The following is a 20,807-nucleotide window of genomic DNA, read 5'->3' as shown; positions in this document are numbered from 1 at the left end:
CAACTCCCAAGGTGCCGCGCGCCACGGCCGTTAGCGGGTGTGGGAGGGGGCATGGAGGTAGGGTTTTGCCAACTGTGGTTCTAAGTCCGCCTCCCCTTCTTCCTCGGAGTTACTTACAGCGGCCTGAAGGGAAGGGGGCAGAAGGGAGATTTTAGGGAGGGCGGCTGCCGAGAACTTAAGTATTTAAACGTCACCCCAGATCTCTGATGGAGAGGAGGGTGGCGGTCACAACTTTCCCCATGCCCGCCAAGGCAAAGCCTCGAAACCACAATGCGGTCAGCGGCCAAATAAACGACACCGTTTCTCATTTGTACTAATTATACATCTTTATTAACGTTATCACTTCTCACAAAGACCAAAAGACAAGTGTGGGTTCAGGCGGCCTGGTCACCCGGCCCGCCCTTTCTCACGCAAGGTTAGCCATCGTTGGGGGCGACGCTTTAGGGGAATCCCCTCAAAGAGGCGTGCAGCGTGCCCCGCGACAAACACGAGAGCAAGGGAGTTCGGGGGTGCGGATTACAAATACTTGGGAAGGCGCCTGCGCATAGAACCTGTTAGAGGTGAGGAATCCGAGGCCTAGAGGAATGGAATGGCATGCCCAGGTTCTAAGGGTTGGTTAGTGACAGAGCTGAGGCTAGAACCCAAGGCTCCCTTACCGAGATAGTTACAAACCATTTGACTGGTTCCGTGGCCTTAAGTTTGAAATATGATTGTATGCATTTTAAGAGGCAGAAAGTACTCAAGGGTTATTCCCATGATAACATTCCATACTTTCTACAGCAAACTCTTGATTTGTGTAACAGAATAGTAATGAAAAGTAAGCACAGCAGCAAAAATAGCTTTTGTTAATATAGTTCAGAATATTTAAAACCATTCTCCACCCCCCCCAAACTTTTTCCTACTATCTTCACATAATTTTAAATGACAGTACACCAGAATAAGGGACACATGTTTTCCTGCCTCACTTTGAGTGTAGGATTTGTGCTTTATCCGATAAGAGTCCACACCACCCCTCTTTACCTACAAAGCTCTCTTATATGGTGTTTATTGACTTCATCCTAGAAATGGTACTGAAAATTTGAATATAAATTTGACTAGATTAAAAAAAAACCCTAAACCTTAGTTTTAAGTGTTATTTTAAGTCCTTGTTTTACTAGGTGATTTTGTTCAGTGCTCTAAAAATGAAGTCGTATCTGATTATACAATAAGACAAGTCTGATCATGAAACAAGTCAAAACCACTGAAATCAGGTGAATATAGGAAGCCTTTCAGAGTTGAGAATCCAAGTCTTCAAACGTCAGGTTCCCTAATGTCACTCCAGCCCAGTCTCACACCTCAGAACCTCCTCATTAAAAAGGGGATGTTTTGACGCTGGATCTGGGGTTTCAAAAAGTATTATTAGCATGTGTTAAGTAGAGATGTAAAATTTGCCTACTAACATCAAACTGAGGTTCTCAGATATAAACAAAAAACAGAAATGGAGAGGGGTTTAAAAGTTAAGTGGGCAAAAACCAAATAGTTGTAGGAATTTTTCATCCAGAATGGAGAAAGTTATCAAGTCTCCACTTAAGAGTTCTTTCTCCTTAAACAAAAAAAATAAAGATGTAATTTAATAACTATTAACATTCAAAGAGACAGGTACCTTTTAGGTATATGACAAATTCAAATTTATGGCAGGAGCACCTGATTAAAGCTGTTGTGAAGTACCTGAATTCAGTCACTGTGCTACAAATAAGTACACTCTCTATGAATGAAGATAAGCTGATATTTAAGAAAACTACCTAAAAGAACAATGAAATACAAAGGGACTTTGGACAAAGTCCTCTGAGACTACTCAAGCTGAAAATACTGAATACTACTCAGTAAACAGGCATTACAGAACACCACAGAATTCAGGTACTCAAAATACCAACGGGGGAGATTAATCAGTGAATCCAAAAATCACCTGAATTAAATTCACAAACATTTAGTTTTAAATTTTCTATATTGATCAAGACAAAGCATTTCTCCAAAAGGCTTGCATCAACATTATCTAACAAAAGTTAATTAAATAAAACTATCTACTTCAGCACACAGTGATTCTATATTTGATTATTCCGAGGATCTGAAATTTATGTCTGCACTAAGATTTTACTACTATAATAAGAAAATGAATAACAAATTAGACTGAAAGGATTTTCAAAAGTTTGGCTTACTTAAGAAAGCTAGTAGTTTTAAAATACTTCTGGAATCATGTTGTTTGGACAAAACAACTGATGTAAATTTTAAATGATTCTTATTTATTAAAGTAGGTTCCACTTTATTTGCCTTTAGTATTTTTGCACTTGAAGAGAATGAAAATTTTATAAAATTTTATAAACTGAAAAATTCAGTTTTTACTAATTGAGACTGATTCCAAATTAGTGAGGTTTTGCACTCTCAAGTTATCAGAATCCATATGCATTCTTAATTTTAAGAGACTCCATTTGCATTGATTAAATTGGTGCAAAGCATCTGAATCTTAGTGAATTAAACAGTACAAAAAGTGCTGCATGAGTTAGTTGGGAAATGAAACTTGATCTGCTAGGTTTTTAGGGTCCTTCTGATATTTGCAATCTCCTCAAACTTGTTTATCGTGATCACAAAACCAAGTCTTATTCTGATCCACTTAATAGTATCACTACACAAATATATCTTGGTAGAATACATTTAAGCACTATCACTGAAATAATGGTTCTATATTGCAACAAGGATAACATTCAACACCTTAATTTTTTCCTTTTGTCTCTTTCTCACTAACTCAGATATAAGGTCATGTTCCTGATTGACAAAAGAACAGTATTGCTGCCTAACTAGAAGTTAATAATTGTCACACTTAAAAAGTATGATTAATTTTCCTCCAAGAAAGACACAGTTTGAGTAAACCTATAATAATATTTTTAAACTTCAGATTCTTATATTAGTCATTTTACCTGGTCAAATTTCATTAGCGTTATTCCTTTAGTTTGCAAAGATAATTTAACATATTCCAAAGTTTTCTTGGTTTTTATACAGTCCTACATTTGAGTCAAGTAAAATTCTAGGACAGGTAGATTTTCATCAGGCAGGTGTCACAGAAAGAGGTATAAAATTAAATGACTTCTGCTGTTTTATATTACATTGATTTCAATGAAATCACAAAGTTCAATTAAAAGCTACATCTTAAATCTTTGCTACTGAACAACTGTGCAAATGAGACTTTAATAAGAAAGGGACTTTTTAGCATTTCAGATATAGCTCCTTAAGAGCAGAAAGAAACTAAAAAATCACACTTGCACTAATGAGTTGCTAACCTGTGTGGTCCTTTTTTTTCCCCCCAGCTACAGTGACTCAGAAGAGCTGTTCTCTATTTCCTTTCAGAAAAGATTTGCCCTCATTACCCCTTTCATAGAGACCAAGCACCAACCACTATTGTCTTTAGGGTGCTATTTAATCATTTTAATTTTGAAGTGCTAACTTTATTCTTAGTCCTCACAGAGGTAAACACTGCTTCTCATTGGGAAGGATATAAGTAGAAAAGCAGCTACAGTACTTAGTTAAAACTAAAGGGATAAGGTCAATGAGCCAATTTCTAATCATACTAGGAAGGTGCTGCCACAGAATGCTTGGGCTGGGAAATGTTACTGGGGCACAAGACACTTGTCCATAGTATTTAATTGTCAAAGGAGAAAATGAATAGTGGGGAAAAAGGGGTCTGCCACAAAGCAGTGGTACTAAACATTTAGATGGACCTCCCCTCTCTACTCTAGTTCCTTATGGTATACTTTTTGAGACAGTCCCAGGATTATAAGAGTTGTGGGACATTTGCAGGCAAGCCTGCAAATTGAGGTTCTACTGTACCTCAAAATATACCTTTTGCTTAAAAACACTTACTCATGCTTAAAATCTATCCAGTGATTAGCAGTTATAACTTGAAAAGTCAACTACTTAGTAGTTAAAAACTACTAATTATCACAGAGGTCACAGACCACAGAAATTAGCAGCATTATGAATAGAAGCCATACTATATTTTTATAAAGCTTTTCTGAATGCTTAAAAAGTCTCTCTCACTATTAATTGCACTTAAGACACATCCATTTTCTATTCAATCTCCCAAATATGTCCATTTTTCTTCATTTATAAAAAGAGGATAAGGGACCAATTTATTATTTGTTCAGTATTTGATAAAGATTCCATTCAGGATATATGCATCCAGTGTAAAGGAAGGCAAAGCATCTATGCTTTCTGGAGCTGATAGGGTTGCTTATAACAGATTTCACAGCTTGGACTGCAGTGGCTTCAGGTGTTTGTGATAAGATTCATGGACCTGTAGAAGAGGAAAAAAGAAAAAGTTATTGACAGCATGGCCTACTAGTTTTAAATTATTTACTAATTTCCAAGAGAAAAGTGCTGCTATGAACCTATTTCTACATATGGGTCCTCTCACTCTTTTTAACTTTTTGAGGGCAGTATCATATTTTTGAGGCCTAGTATCAATACCCCTAGAATCAAAGGGTATGCACAGTTCAATGATTTCTAGAGTATGGTTCCAAGATGCTTTCCAGAATGGCTGGACCACTTCATAGCTCCAAAAGTAACGCACTATTGTGTCCACAGACAATATCTAAGACAATGGGCTAACACTTACATATACTACTTTTAATGTTTGCAAAGGGCCTTACATGTATTATCTCAATTGATCCTCAACAACCTTGTGAAGTATCATAATCTAAATTTTACGGATGAGAAAACTGAGCAATTCAGTAACACAGGATCATAAAGCCAAAAATTGTCAAGTACTGAGAGTACTTGAACTCAAATCTTTCTGACTCTAAATTCAGCCCTATTTTAACTTGTATGATTCTCTCAGTCTCTTATTTGGCCAAGAATTCTGCTATCCAAAATGGCCCAAGTTATTTCCTTCCCTGATTCTAATCTGTTTTTTATGACACTTTTTATAGTTGGGCCATGTATTCTTTTAGAGCCTATTGTGGTAAACAGTATCTAGTACGTTGATCTAAACCTAATTTCTATCACACTACTTTCTAGTTTCCCCAGCAGTTATTGTCATATTGTGAGTCTTCCCCTCAGTAGTTGGAAGCTTATTTAACATTATTTGGCTGTTTGTCTGTCTCTCAGACACTCCAAGCTGTGTGACCCCGGCCAAGTCACTAACCTCTGTCTGCCTTAGTTTCTTCAACTGTAAAATGGGGATAATAATAGCATTTATCTCCCAGGGTTTTTGTGGGGGTCAAATGAGATAATATCTGGGTCTTGTGTACCTAATTTATCTGTACCGCTGATCAACTTTATTTTTAATCAGTATCAAATACTTTTGATGATTACTGCTGTTCGAGGCATAATACAGCTAAGAAAGCCCCTTCTACTATCATCTTTCTTCATTATTACCCTTGAAATTCTTGATATTTTATTCTAGATCAATTTAGTTTTTATAAGCTAAGTGAAATAAGTAGAGTCAGGAGAAAATATATAGTGACAGTAATGGAAAGGAGACCTACCACAAAACAGCTGAAATGGAAAATTTCATAATTATAAAGAACAAGTTTGGCCCCAAAGAAGAGACAGGATAAGACATTTTTTTCCTCCTCTTGTGCAGAAGTTGGGGTCCACAGGGTGGAACAATGAATATGATAACAGATTTCTTTTCCAATGAGTTAACTGGTTTTGCTAACCCTCTCAAAAAAATTATTTGTTTCAAGGAATGGTTCTTTGGGAATAAAGTAGTGGCAGGAATACATGGGAAAATCTAGGTCACATAAAAATGAAAGATATTAATCAAATCTCTTTTTAACAAATTCTGCTCTTGCCAGCCCCTTATTTGAACTCAATATGAATTTTTATTTCAAGTGTGTTTCTTGCAAAGAACGTATCACTGGATTCTGCTTTTTAATCCATTATCCTCCTCTGTTTTATGGGTTCACAGTTAAGATTAGAGGGTATATTTCCATTATATCCTCTTTGCCTCTCCCCCTCTTTTTTATAGAGAAGGTGGTACAAGAGAAGGAATTTTATCAACAATACTAGTGTTATAAAAAAAAAAAAAACAAAAAACCCAACAGCTCCAATCCTACTGCCCCTCTGTTTCTCTAGCCCAGATCCTGTAATTGACCCTTATACTTTCTTTTCTTTCTTTCTTTCTTTTAATACTCCTAGTGATCTGCCTTCTGAAACTGAAGTTTGTTTTGCTTTTCTCTTCCTGACTACCCATTTTGTTGCCTCATGGATTCCTACTGGGTCTATTCTAATTTTCAGAGGCTCCTATCTGAACTTTCAATTTTTCCCTCTCCAGAGCTATTTCAATTTTTGTCTTGTTTCATTTCTTTGAAGTACTCTTGTAGTCCCTGGAGTTAAGCCTCTGAGACTCTGCTGGTGACTGTGGAGTAACTCTCTTCTAGGTTTTCCTTGACCTATAATATTTCTTCATAGGCTTGGTATCTTCTTACTCCTATCTCCAGCCTTGAATCCTGGTTTGGGACTTCTCAGCAAGGTGAGGCTCTACTCCTTTCATACTCTTAGACAGGATGGTCCAATGCTTTTTTGGTTCTGATTTTGATTTCCTTGTTTCCTGCCACTGGCTTCCACCTTCCTCATGTTTACAGAACTGGCAACACTTCTGAGGCTCCAATCAGTTCTATGGTTGGCTTTCCTTGCTCTGGGAGCTAGATGGTCTTCCATCTCTCCTAGGGCTGCCTTGATCAGGGCCCTATCATGGGTTTCTGCCGAGTTTACCCGCTTTGGTGCTGGCTTGATGCCAATGTCAATATCTTCAGCTTCTGCCAATCTTTTTGTATAGCCCTCCCCCTTACACCTAAGGGTTTTCTTTCGATTTCTTGGCCACTCTTCAATCCAGTGCTGTTTCTAGATCATTTCTGGAGTATAAGTAGGAGAGTTGGGCTCCTGTGCATCCTTTGACACAGCTATCTTAACCAAGAACCACTTTTCACAGTTATTTCTTTCCATCTCCAACTAAAGATATATACATAAATGCAGATTTGTAATGGAAAACCAATATTGATTACGACTCAATGGTGAAAACAATGTAACTGAACAAAGGTTAATTCTTACCTCTGATTTATTCAGTGGAGATTTCTTGGCCCATTCAAACATATTTTCATAAATATTGCCATCATAGCGGCCAAGCACAGAGCCAAGTGAAACATCTTGAAAGTCAAATGCATCCACCAAAGCAGCAGATTCGGGGCGGATTATTGTCAGGAGCTCCTTCACCTGCTGGTTCACTTGGGTAAGCTGGGACTCTGTCAAGATGCCCCCCTGAAAGGGACATAAGGAATTTCATTACTATTGATACAATTCTGCATATGAATTACAAAAAACTGAAACTGATGGTTATAAACCTGGCCATGGACATTCTCCTGCCAAAGTTCAGCATTTAGGCTTGAAAATTACTAACTCAGTGGAAAGAACACTGGCCCTAGAGTCAGGAGGACCTGAGTTCAAATCCAGCCTCAGACATCTGACACTTACTAGCTATGTGACTCTGGGCAAGTCACTTAACCCCACTGCTTAGCCGCCCCCCCCAAAAAATTTACTAACCTGTAGAAAGTCCCCAGAATTCTGACTGATTCCATACAGGGCATATAAGAGGCACAAATTCTTCAGGACTGCTTGAATGGGTTTGTCATCAACTTTGGAGAGATTTCCAGCAAAGAGCTTTACTACCACATAGTGACAATGAGCCTAGATAAAAGGGGAAAAAACATGAAAGGGTGAGAATAACTTACATGAAAGAGGGTATTTAATAACTTAAATAAGAGGATGAAGGTTCTTTTGAACTTCTACGAATAAATCACTGACCTCACTTGCTCGTACAAGGTCCACCGAGGTTAAGTTCCATGCTATCTCTTTGCTTTTTCTGTGCTTCATTTCGGCTTGAAGGTTCCTTGCTGCAGCTTCTACTAATCTGTTAGGAGAAAAAAAAATTGATTTTCCAGAAATAGGTATTATTATAAGCTCCCTCAATTTGTTGGCCCTTGTGACCACATAAGCTTATAGAAGAACATATTTTATTTTTCTTTTCATCTTTTTTTATCCTCTATCTCCCTGCCCAATGGAACAACTGGGAAAAAAAAACAACAAAAACAAAACAAAACAAAACAAAAAAAATCCCCAACAAACAATCCAGCAGAGCAAATTTCCATATTGGTTAAGTTCAAAATTTTAAGCCTCATTCAGAATTTCAAGTCAATCACTTCTTTGGTGAGACGGGTAAGTGGCATGATTCATCCTTAGAGCTCTGAAATTATGGTTTTATGTCCTTAAAAGATGTTTTTCTTTACAATGTTGACACTATAAATTGTTCTGCTCACTCTGCTTTGCATCAGTCTTCCTACTTTCATCTAAAACCACACATTTCTTAAGGTACAATGATATTCCATTATATTTATTCCCAAATGAATTTCCAAATAGATGGATACCCCCTTAATTTCTGGTTTGAGGATACTACAAAACGAGCTGTAGTAAATATTTTTGTATAAATGAGTCCTTTTCCTTTGTTTAATCTCTTTGGGACATAGACCTAGTAGTGGTATTGCTGAATCAAAGGGTGTGAAAAGTTTTTTAAGTTTTGGGGAATAGTCCAAATTGCTTTCCAGAATGGCTTCACCAACCATGTATTAATGTGCCTATTTTTCCACAGTCCCCTCAAACATTTATTTTCCTCTTTTATCACCTTTGCCAAACTGATAGGTATGAGTTACTTTATTCTGCATTTCTCTTGTTATTAGTGATTTAGAGCATTTTTCCATATGGTTATTGATAGCTTGGATTTCTTCCTTTGAAAACTATCTGTTCATGTCTTCTGACCATTTATCTAATGGGGAATGACAGTCTTATAAATTTGAATTAATTCTTTATATATTTTGGATAGGGGATCTTTCCCAGAGAAACTTACTGCAGCTTTTCTCCCAGTTAACTATTTTCCTTCTAATTTTAACTATATTACGTTTGTGTAAAAACTTTTCAGTTTTATAATCAAAATTGACCATTTTATTTTTTGTGATCTACTCTATTGTTCATGACTCTAGGAGTCGTGAACTTTTCCTCTTTCCAGATAGCTGAAAAGTAATTTCTTCCTTGTTCCTTTAATTTGCTTATGATGTCTTCTTGACTGCTCTGTAGCATTTGGCACTGTAGATCACTCTTTTCTCCTTGATATTTTCTTCTCCCTATGTTTTCATGACACTACTCTCTCCTGTTTCTCTTCTTACCTGTTTGACCACTCCTTCTCTGTCTTCTTTGTTGGATCTTCATTAAGGTCATATCTACTAATCACGGGTGTCTGCACAGAGCTCTGTCTTGGGCCCTCTTTTCTTTTCCTGATATACTATTTTGCATGATTTAACTGCCTATTAGACATCTTGAACTAGATGCCTTGTAGACATCATCAAGTCAACATGTTCAAAACATCTCATTATCTTTCCCTCAAAACCTTTTCCTCCAACTTCCCTATTATTGTTGAGGGTATCACCATCCTCCTAGTCCCCTACGTCTCCAACCTTGGTGTCATCATCCTTGACTCCTTACTCTTCCTCAACTTTGAATATCAATTTATTGCTAAATTCTGTCAATTCTACCTACAAAATATCTCACCTATATATCCTGTTCTCTCCTTTGACCCTGCTACCACCCTAGGGAAGGCCCATATTATTCCTAGATTTCTGCAATAGCCCGTTATTTGTCTCCCTGTGTCAAGTCTCTCCTCACCGTAGTCCATCTTCCACTTAGCTGTCTGAGTGGATCTTCCAAAGCACAGGTGTCACTATGTCACACACCCTCTCTCTCATCCAACAAATTCTAATGGCTCCCTATTATCTCCAGGACCAAGTATAAAATTCTGTTTGCCTTTCAAAGTCTTTCATAATCTGGCTCTTTCCTACCTTTCCAGTCTTCCTACACATACTCTGTAATCCAGTGACATCAGCCAACTTGCTGTTCTTTGTACACGATACCCCAAAGCTCTTGACTCCTGGCACTTTCACTGGTTATCCCCTATGCCTGGAACTCTCTCTCTCTCCTCATTTCCACCTCCTGGCTTCCTTGGTTTCCTTCAAGTCTTAGCTTAAGGCCCACCTTCTGCAAGAAGCCTTTCTCAGTCCTCCTTAACCTTGTGACTTCCCTCTGAGACTAGCCCCAATTTATCTTGTCTATATCTTATTTACACAGTTATTTGCATGTTGTCTTTCCCAGTAGATTGTGAGCTCCTTAAGGGCAGGGACTACCTTTTATGTTTAAGTCACCTATCCATTTGGAGTTTATCTTAATAAGACACAACAGCATATTTTAGCATTTAAACGTACCGGGCTGCTCGATGTTTATAGGCTTCTGCGAGGCTGTCTGGGTTGTTGATATCCACCATTGCTGGCCAAGCTGCCACCTGCTGTGGCTGGATGCGCTGACTAGGCAGGTCATTCAAGTAGGACACCATGCCACCCACCAACTTTCCTGAGTGAACTTGATCATAGCTTTTCATCAAAAACCTAAAAGTCATCAAGTATGTGAGCACTAAATCATATTGCTTTCAATGAGACAAAGGAGGAAAAAAAAAACCCCTAACTCTCAGAACTCAGGACTGGAAAGGAGCCTAGAGCTCATCTAGCTCAAAGCCCTCATTCCACAGAGGAAGGAGAGGCCTGGACAGGTGAAGTGACCTGCCGTGGTCCAGGGATCTGGAGCCATTTTGGGCCAAGAAGGCTGACAGGGGTCTTAAGTGTGTATAGTTTAATCACAGTATAATAGGGGAACTCCTCCCTAAAGTCATATTCCAAAGTCTTCCTGTGTCATGGACGTGATGCTGGGTTCTCAAGGGCACTGCTACAGGGGAGCACAAGTCCTGGCCTGTCCCACAAAGAGGGAAAATACAGTTCTGCACTCATACTACAAGAAACGAAATCAATGGCTGTAAACTTCTCTATAAATAGCCTTCTATGAAAATTCAGGATTTAGGCTTGAAAATTACTAACCTGCAGAAAATTTCCCATATTCTGACTAATTTCATACATGGCACAAAACAGACATGAATTCTTTATGGTAGTTTAAATGTGTTTGTCATTTGGTCTGGAAAGATTTCCTGAAAAGAGCTTTGTTACCATATAGTGGCAATACACCATTATTTTCACTCATTAGTATTTCAGGACCAGCCTGAGTTCAGAGAGGCTTAACAAGGTGACAAGATGATGAATCTCTTTGCCACAGCAACTCCGGAAGACTTCTACTAAAGGGTTCCGCTCTGTGTCCACTGAAGGAAGCCCACTAGCCAATGAATGACAGATTGTTTGAGGTATTAAAGCAGACCAGGGAAAAATGCTCACTCAGTTTAGGACTCAGGATGAGAAGTTATAGAAAGTGTCTTTCAGGGACAAATAGATTTATCAAGAGATGTCAGCTATGAATGCATGAGCCCTTACCGAGCTGTCTGGAGCATCATCACAGTGTTTTCTCCTTCAAAGGTGCAGGTGGGGGTAAAAGTGACATAAATGTTTGGGAGGCCACTGCAGTGGGAGTATCCATGCCCGCCACAAGCCATTCGGCAGGCTTCAATGCCAGAATTCGCTGTCCAAGAGGTGAAAGCCTTAAGCCCAGCTGTCAGTGCATGAAGCTAAAGAGGAAAAACATATATCCATAAGAATATATATGGCTGTGATGAGAAATGTTAGTAAAAGTATATACGAAGTAAAATCAAATATCCAGGCTAACAGCAATAAAAATGTTGCAAATATTGGATGATATTCTAATTTACAAGTATGGTCATCTAATGGACTTGAACTCAATATTCTTGATAAACTCTTTATAATAGACTCCGTGGTACTTGATAGTGTAGCCAGAGTCACCCATTTGCACTTCCTTGGTTGAAGAATGAGTAATTGGGTACAAAACATCCACAATACTAGCTTTAAAATAAACTTGCCAAAGAAAAATATAGCACTTAAGCCTCTTTTCGTTTTCTGAACTATTAAGAAATACTATTACATCAGTACCTTGTTTTAAGGTCCTTGGTTTCATTTGAATGAAACAACTACTCAGCCTTGTCATAGAAGACAATCAAGGTCAGGATGGGACTCAGCCTTGTCATAGAAGACAATCAAGGTCAGGATGGGACTTTAAAGTCCCTGATCCTAAGAGGCTTTGCGGTGATCGAACTAGGAGTGGAACTGGCCAGTTTCTCCATCCGACTTAATTCCCATGACCAGGAAAAGGAGCTTCCCCGTCATCCACCCTTAGCTACACCCAGAGATGGCCATACCCTTGACCTTGCCATCCCCCACATATCCATTTCCACATTCATGTGGATCACATTTGATCACGATCTTTTATCATTCCATTTTTTTCCTTGGCCATGCCAGACCAATCTCTGTGACCTCCAATCCCATCACCCTTCAGTTTTTTTCTAGGCCATCATCCTTGTACTGGTTATACTCTATTCCCTTCCCAATCTGTTGGTGAACTTTTTCAATTTTACAATTATCATCTATTCTCAAATCCCTTATCTCCCTGTCCTCTTGCTAATTATATCTTGCCAAACTCCATCCTTCTCACCACCATGCCTTAACTACTGCTACAGCTTTTTAAGTAGTCTCTCCCTACTCCAATGGGGCAGCTGGGCCTTGGGTCAGGAAGACTTATTTTTTTAGGTTCAAATCTGGCTTGAGACACTTACTAGCAGTGTGACCCTGGGCAAGTCACTTAACCTCATTTGCCTTGGTGTCCTTATCTATAAAATAAGCTGGAGAAGAAAACAGCAAACCATTCCAGCATCTTTTCCAAGAAAACCCTAAACGGGGTCATGAAGAGTAAGACACAACTGAAACCTCTAGTATATTCCTTACACGGTTGCCAAAGTGTTCTTTCTAAAAAGCATGATCTGACCACATCACCCTCCTCAATTCAATAAATTCCAGTAACTCTTTATTACCTTCTCCTCTGAAGTCTTTCTTTTCAAAAATTTTTTTCCACCCAATGAAAATATAATAGTAGCTGGAATATATCAACCCCATATCTCCTTTCTGAAGGAGTACAGCACCTGACTCACCATCTTCCTTTCCTCTCCAACTCTTGCCATTATACTAGAGGACTTGAATATTCATGCAGATGCTCTCTCAAACTCCCTAACTTCTCATTTCTTCAACCACCTAAAGTCCCACGTCTTCTTATTTCACTCTATTTCTGCCACACATAGGAGTGGTTACATATTACAGCTTGACATTACCCACAGGTGTTCCACTTTCCTAATCAGAATCTCTGTCATTCTTCTATCTGACCATAACATCCTATCATTTCACCTCTTCCTATGCACTTCATCCCCCTGTAACTTCTATTCATTCTCATGGAGACCTCCATTCCCTCCACACCTCAGAACTTTCCCAAGCAATTATCCCTGCTAGGATTTGACTCCATAGTAAGCCATTTCAATTCTATGATGTCCTCTGCTTTTGAATTCCCTGCCCCTTTGTTCTATTGTCATTTTCCCCATAGCAAATCTCAGCCTTGGATTACTCCCATCTGCCTACTCCAATACTACTTACCAGGTGTTAAATGAAGCTGGAGGAAATCCCACAAATATGCTAAGTACATTAAAAATCCATGTTATTCAACTAGAACTGGGTCCTCATGCAGTCTTTTTATTTCTTCCCAAATGACTTCCTATCTCACTCTTCCTTCCCACAGGAGCTATTCCAAACTTTCGGTTCCCTACTCAAGCCTCCCCACACCTGTGTCCCCCTGCCCAACTGCAGATCTTGCCTTTTATTTTACTGAAGAACTGAGACCATTTGATGTGTGCTCACTCTAATGCCATTCCCTTCATCTCCTCTTCTCTCCTCCTTTCCCCAGTGTCTTCTCCTTGCCAAGACCAACCCTGATCCCATCCACTCCCTTCTTCTCCAGAGGTTGGAATCTTTAATCACCCCCCTTTTTCACCTTCTATTTATCCCTATCAATTGGTTCCTCCTGGACAACTTGGAACCTGCCCGAATCACTGCCATCTTTAAAAATGCTTTACTAGACTCTACCACTCCCTCAGGATAGCGCCCTTTATTTCTCCTCTCAGTCAAATCCCCTGAAGAAGGCATCTACAACTCATTGTCTCCACCTCCTCTCCTCTTACTCCTCAGCCCTTCGCAATCTGGTTCCCGACTTCACAGTCAACTGACACTGCTCTTTCCAAAGACCTCCAATGAGTTCTCTACCAAATCTGTCAAGTTTTCTTTTCAGACCTAAATCTTCTCGACCCATCTGCTGAATCTGAGACGGCCGTCCAATCCTCTCTCCTCTGAGTTTTCTTGGTTCAACTCTTACTCAGTCTCCTTTACTGGCTCATCATCCATATTACACCCCCTTACTTTGAGTGGTTCCCTAAGTACTAAACCCATCAAATCCCATACATTTTTAACTATCTTCTCTATGTACTGGTTCCTAGTTCTAGATATCCAGGCTCAGTCTCTCCTGACCTTCAGTCTCATATCACTAACTGCTTAGTGGACACTGGATATCCCAGAGACAGCTTAAATTCAACATGCCTTAAAATGAACTCATTATCTTTCGCTGTCAACCTTTCCTTCTTCTAGACTTCCCTATTTTAATTTTTTAAAAAAATTTTTAGGCTATTGGGGTTAAGTGACTTGCCCAGAGTCACACAGCTATTGAGTGTTATGTGTCTGAGGCCAGATTTGAACTCAGGTCCTCCTAACTCCAGAGCTGGTGCTCTATCCACTGCACCATCTAGCTGCCCCAGACATCATCATTCTTATCAACCTCCCAGTTTTGTAATTTTGGGCTTTATCTTTGACTCCTTGCTCTTCCGCACTCCACATGCCCAATAAATGACCAAATCTTTTCTTCTACGTTTACATCTCTTGCTTCTTATCCATCTCTCTACTCACAGAACTATCGCCTTAGTTTAGGCTCTCATCACCTCTTGCCTGGATTATAGTAACAGTTTCCTGACTGTCCCCATGTCTCAAGTCTTCCTATTTCAGTCCATTCTTTGCACTGCTGTGAAAATAATTTTCCTTAAGTGTAGGTCTGACTACATGATTTTCCTATTTTACCAGCCCCAGGAGCATCCTATTGCCTCTAGGAAAAAACATACTCCTTCATTTAATTTTTAAAGCCTTAAAATCAGCCCCCAACCTAGCTTTTCGCCTCAGTGGACATTACTGCCCCTCCTGCACTCTGCAGGCCAGGAAACCAGCTTTCTCCCTGTTCCTCAAACCAGGTGTCTCCATGCCCTTGCCTGGGCTGTTCCCTTCATGCCTCAAAAATACTCCTCCTTACCCCTGTCTCAGAATCTCTCTTTATATTTACCCTGAATATATTTTCACACATACAGTATTTTTCATCTTGTCCATCAGAATGTAAGCTCACTGGGGAAGATTTACTTCATTCCTTGGACTCATATCCCCAGCATACTGCTTGGCACATAGTAGAAGCTCAATAAATAATTGAAGGATCAGCTGAAGGACTGGGTTGATAGATTTAGTCAAAGTCCCTTTTTTATCTTCTTACACTTTACGTCCTCCAGACCCTCCAGCTCTCCGGGCCTTCTTGCTGTTCTTTCCACATGACACTCTCTCCCAACTTTCTGCACTTTCACTGGCTGGTTGGCTCTCATGCCATAAAGGCTCTTCCTTATCACCTCCAACTTGTGGAATCTCTGGCTTCCTTCCAGACTAAACTCAAACTCCATCTTGTGCAAGTATTCTTTCCCGACCCATCTCCCCTCCCCCCAGCTGCTAGAGCCTTCCTCTCCAGATTCCCTTACATCTATTCTGGATGTATCTATTTATGTATATGTTGTCCTTGAGAGCAAGGACTGTTTCTGCCTGCACTTAGCACTGTGCTTGGCACTGAGTAGGTACTTAAAAAAATCCTTGTTGAATGACTAAAGTATTTCTTTGGGTTCAAAGAAAGAATGAAGAAGTTTTGTCTCGTTTCTTGAATACCATAAAACATAAGAAGACAATTCCTAGTTTAGGGAGAATTCAAATTAGCAGAGGGAACCTTGCTTGACTCTTCCTCCAAGTAACAATATTTGCAAATATTAATAAACTGTTTCCTATAGACATTGGCTAAATAAATACCATGTGCTCTCCAAGAAAGTTTCTTCCACACTATGCAAACCCATACTATATATATCTTTATTTCTGATATTCAATTTTAATCAGAAAAAACTTCCTATCTTTTCAAAAAGTGTCTGGGGGCATCTAGATGGCGCAGTGGATAGAGCACTGGTCCTGGATTCAGGAGGACCTGAGTTAAAATCCGGCCTCAGACACATAACATTTACTAGCTGTGTGACCCTGGGCAAGTCACTTAACCGCACTGCCTACCCCCCCCCAAAAAAAGAAAAAGTGTCTGGAATATTTTTATAGTCTTTAGAATCAGTCTACTTTCAGTATTCATAGAATTGTGGAGTTGAAAGATGCTTCAGAGGTTATCTAGACCAACCCACACTTGAACAGGAATCCCTTCTACATCATCTCTGACAAAATGTTCATCTACTTAACAACCTACAGTGATAGGTCATTTAGTTACTTCCTGAAATTTTAATGATTAGAAAGTTCTTCCTTTATTATAAAGATAAGGATCTGTGAAAGACTTAGTAACTCTGATCAACACAACGACCTATCACAGTTCCAAAGGACTCCTGATTAAAAAATGCTATCTCTAGATAGAGAAACGATGCACTTAGAAGTATACTGAAGCATATTTTTTCTTTTTCTTGTTTTCAAATTTGTTTTGCATGACTTCATATTTGTAATGGGTTTTACATTTCTCAGTTGGTGAGGAAAGAGTTGGGGGAGGAAGAGAATCTGGAAGTGACAATAAAATAAAACTGAATTAAAAGTTCTTCTCTAGATTGAAATCTGCATCTCTATAGTTTCTATCCATTGCTACCATCATGGTCCTCCTTCCCAAGTCTGAACACCTCAAGTTCCTTCAGAGAACTTTGTACCTAGGGCATGGTTTTCAGCTCACTCACTATCTTAGTCACCCTTCTTCTGGGCACATTCTAGCTTGTCAATGTCTTTCCTAAAATGTGGCTTCCAGAACTGAACATAATTCTCTCTATATGGTCTGACCAGGGTAGAATACAGTAGAACTATTACTTCCCTTGTTCTGGACACCATCTTTCGATTAATACAACCTAAGATTATAGGAGGTTTTTTGGCTGCCACTTCACAGCTAACTTATATTGAACTTACAATTCAGTAAAATTCCTAAGAGGCTTTCATTTAACCGTTGTCTAACTACACCTCCACCATCCTGTACTTTAACCCAAGTATAAGACTATTTTAATCCTTAATAAATTTCATCTAACTAGGTGCTGTCCATCATTTTGGTGCTGAGATCTTGTTTGGATCCTAATTCTGTCACCAATGTATTCATTATCCCTCCTAGCTTTGTGTCTCCTATAAATTTGAGAAGCATGCCATCCAGATCTAAGTAACTGATGAAAATATTGAGCAACACAAGGTAAGGACAGAATGTTGGGGCACTAGACTATAGACCTAAGCTGAAACTGACTGCCACTCTTTAGGTCTGGTGAATCTGCTTCAAATCCACCTAAGGGAGAAAAAGCTCTACACCCTTGTATTACAGCCAAAGTCAGACACAATTTGCTAATATTTAAGCATTTGACTTGGAGAGAGGCCCAAAAGGCATCCCCTTGCACTTTACAGTTATGAAACAAAAGATAAAATTCCACAGCAAAGTAAAAAAGTACATAATTTAGATTTAGGGTTTCTGATGTGCTTAAACAGTACAATAGTAATGTCGGCCTACCTTTGGAGAACTAGCTTCTTAAAACCAATTACAGCCTCTTTAACTATTACCTTTTAAGGATTTATACAAAAAAGACACCTCTCTTAACTGGATTAAACAAGGAGACACTCCTACTTCTGGTTTGTTCAGAAAAATAAGACTTGGTTTTTAGGGAATCAAGATTCCTCTCTGAAATATGCAAGGAAGACTGATTAGGTATTTAGCTCCAATAACTTCAGACCAGGACACTGTCATAGTATTTTTTCCTTAACATTTTATAAAACAACTGAGCTCTTAGTGCTGTAAGCTTCTACACACTAAACTGTATTATCATCCAACCAAGTCTCCTTTTTGTCTACAAAGACGGTATGAGAGATTTTGTCAAAGGCCTTACTGAAATTTATGGATGCCATGTCTAAGGTACTTTCCTGATCTACCAGTTTAGTCACCCAAACAAATAAATACCTCGGGTAGTTCACTCAGGTTCCCTTGGTTGATGTCCACATTAATGCGATGATAAGTTTCCTTCATGTAGGCTCCCACAAATTGAAAGGCATAGGCAGTGGCCAAGAGAGGAAAAAGTTTATACTGCTGGGTCTGAAAATCCAAGATCTGGGGTTCAGGATCTCTAGAGCAAAATGGGAATAAGGAAAATAGGTTTCACAGATGCTGACAATTCTTCAGATGTTCAGTTATGATTTTTCCATTAAGCTTCTTTTCTGTCCAAGCCAGGATAGTATATACTAGAGCAGATTCCAAGGAAGTGACAATTAACATTTATGGAGGATAGCTACAGCAATGAGATTTATGGCTAAGTGACTAAATGAAGGATATCTGGATCACAATTTTAGAAAGAGGAACTATGTAGATACTTAATTTCAAGGGTGACCAAAATCATTGATATTAAAAGTCCATTCTTCTTCCAATTACTTCTTCATTTTTCAGATAGGAAAGGGTTATGAAGGAGCTATGCCTATTGATGGCAGCATCAAGAGGAGGTATGAATCACTGTATATCACTCATGAAAGAAAAGAACACTCAGCTTAAAATTACTTCCTTTATCCAAAATTTCAAACTGCTGGCAGTAAGGGGAATTTTCAAATTTTGCTCAATATTTCTTTTTTTTTTTTTTTTCAACTTAGTTGTAGCAAACGCAAATTTGTATTTTTAAAAAGAAAACTTTAGGTTGAATAATGTTGTGGAAGCATTAAGACAAGAAGCTTGAGAAACCAAAACCAGTCCTGTTGCTTGATGTACTTAATATAAACATTCAATAAGGGATTTCAAAATAAAACATCACCTATATTACTTTTGTAGCATCATTTCCAAGACTAATGCAATAGGAAAACAAAAATAATTTTTACTCCCCTTTCAATTTTTTCCACAAAAGATTATGGTAGCAAACTTGTGTTCAGGCTTTGGTTATTTCTTTTTCATGATCTCATTATCATTCATCAATGAAGCTGAACCACCCTCAGTTTAAATCCCATTATTCTTGGATTGACTATAAGCTTTGTATCTATGAAAATGATTTGAAAAGGGTCCCCAGGGTCTCTATTAGAAGCAGAAATGCTCTAAGAGCAATTTTAATTTACTTTTGGGTTCAGTGGCAGACTCCTTATAATTCTTTATCAGTATAAACCAGGAAGTTATTCTCATTCGGACTTGACATCTTTGGTATATGCATATAAAATGGCATTGACAGCTTTCTATCACTAGCTTCTTAAGAGAACAAGATAAAAAATCCAGAAGGGGCAAGAGATGAGGGGAAGATAAACAGAAGAGATGGGATGGGGGAAAATTTTTCTTTACATAGGAAAATAAAGTCAACACTCAATGTGATCTAAAATCCCTATCATCTATTTTTTTTTTTAAATGACGTGGCACATCAAAAAAGTTAGGTTTAGAAATGACAAGACATGGAAATGAAATGTTCCCTCTGTATTTTGGCATCATACCACTCATAGTACACAACTATCTAAGGATCCCTCAAGCACATTCTTGGCACAACAGACCCCTTAAAACCCAAATAAAATTACCATTTCTCTCTGTGTCTCAACATCAGTCAGTATTTCTTCACCTAGGGAGCTGAGATTTTCTTACAAGTGTCACCCTGAAGACAGTGTAATTCCCATTTTACAACCAGAGAAAATAGAGGTATTGATTACAGCAGTAAGAATAGTAGTATCATAATTTAAATCTTGCATTGCCACATGATTTACATATATGTAACATCTAAGAAGTTTGCTATTTTGAATGGGCACAAACAAGGGCACATCTTTAGCAATCCCTACTTCTCAGACATCAATCACTCTTACCCTGGCTGGATTTCAGACTGGTGCCTTACTAAACTGTAGCGGATGGCAATAGTGCAAGCTTTAGACAACGATCGAGCTGACTCTCCCACAAGAAAGGATCTGACAAACACCATGGTTCCATAAGTCAGTTTGTTACTTAAAGGCTTCACATATGTACCATCAGGTTTGACCTAACAGAAAAAAAAATGTGGCTCAGAGACTGCTTTTTCTTGTTGTTAACAGAGTAGTAAAATTATATTAATTAGCAAAAGAACAAAAATTTCCTATTCTAATATTTACTCACAATCAAAATTTCCAAATCAACTACTGTTTTCCTCTTTTGTGTCTATAAATACCTGGGCGTACTTCATCAGCATATTTTCCCGAGGAATTCGATAGTTGTCCATCTTTAGGTAACCATTATCCATTTCATCATAGCCAAACTTGGGCCCAATGTCTCCGACGATAATGCCTGCCACAGAAGAAAAAAGGGGACAAGAAACACTGAGAAGTTAACTTTTGTATAAACAGAAAGTATTTTGTGGTAAACCTACCTTTAGAAATTGCTTCTTCCTAGTAAATGTTTTTGGGAACTGGGGAACAAGGGAAAACCTATCCAACTAAGAATACATGAGAATTACAAGCACAAATCACATTAGTTTATTCTTAAGCCAGATACAAGGCAACTTCATAGCACTATTCTAATCCCAGAAG

The 20,807-nt window shown here is 38.6% G+C and overlaps 1 protein-coding gene across 3 annotated transcripts in view; it reads right to left on the bottom strand.

Moving 5' to 3' along the window:
• Positions 1–300: 300 nt before the first annotated feature.
• Positions 301–20,807, bottom strand: part of ACOX1 (acyl-CoA oxidase 1) — a 53,068-nt gene continuing 32,561 nt past the window's right edge. For all 3 annotated transcript variants that reach the window (XM_027872763.1, XM_027872762.1, XM_027872764.1), the window contains 9 exons: positions 20,450–20,565; positions 20,115–20,284; positions 18,262–18,424; positions 11,442–11,632; positions 10,335–10,514; positions 7,834–7,939; positions 7,573–7,716; positions 7,084–7,290; positions 301–4,324 (listed from right to left, as the gene is read on the bottom strand). In XM_027872763.1, the coding sequence (XP_027728564.1) occupies positions 4,274–4,324; positions 7,084–7,290; positions 7,573–7,716; positions 7,834–7,939; positions 10,335–10,514; positions 11,442–11,632; positions 18,262–18,424; positions 20,115–20,284; positions 20,450–20,565 (1,328 nt within the window). In that variant the 3' untranslated portion in view covers positions 301–4,273. The remainder of the gene's footprint in view (positions 4,325–7,083; positions 7,291–7,572; positions 7,717–7,833; positions 7,940–10,334; positions 10,515–11,441; positions 11,633–18,261; positions 18,425–20,114; positions 20,285–20,449; positions 20,566–20,807) is intronic.

The sequence above is a fragment of the Vombatus ursinus genome, unplaced genomic scaffold (genome assembly GCF_900497805.2).
Source record: "Vombatus ursinus unplaced genomic scaffold, bare-nosed wombat genome assembly UNPS02014801.1, whole genome shotgun sequence".
NCBI classification, from domain to species: domain Eukaryota; kingdom Metazoa; phylum Chordata; class Mammalia; order Diprotodontia; family Vombatidae; genus Vombatus; species Vombatus ursinus.
The sequence above is the reverse complement of the archived record's forward strand: the minus strand, read 5'-3'. Positions and strand labels throughout refer to the sequence as shown.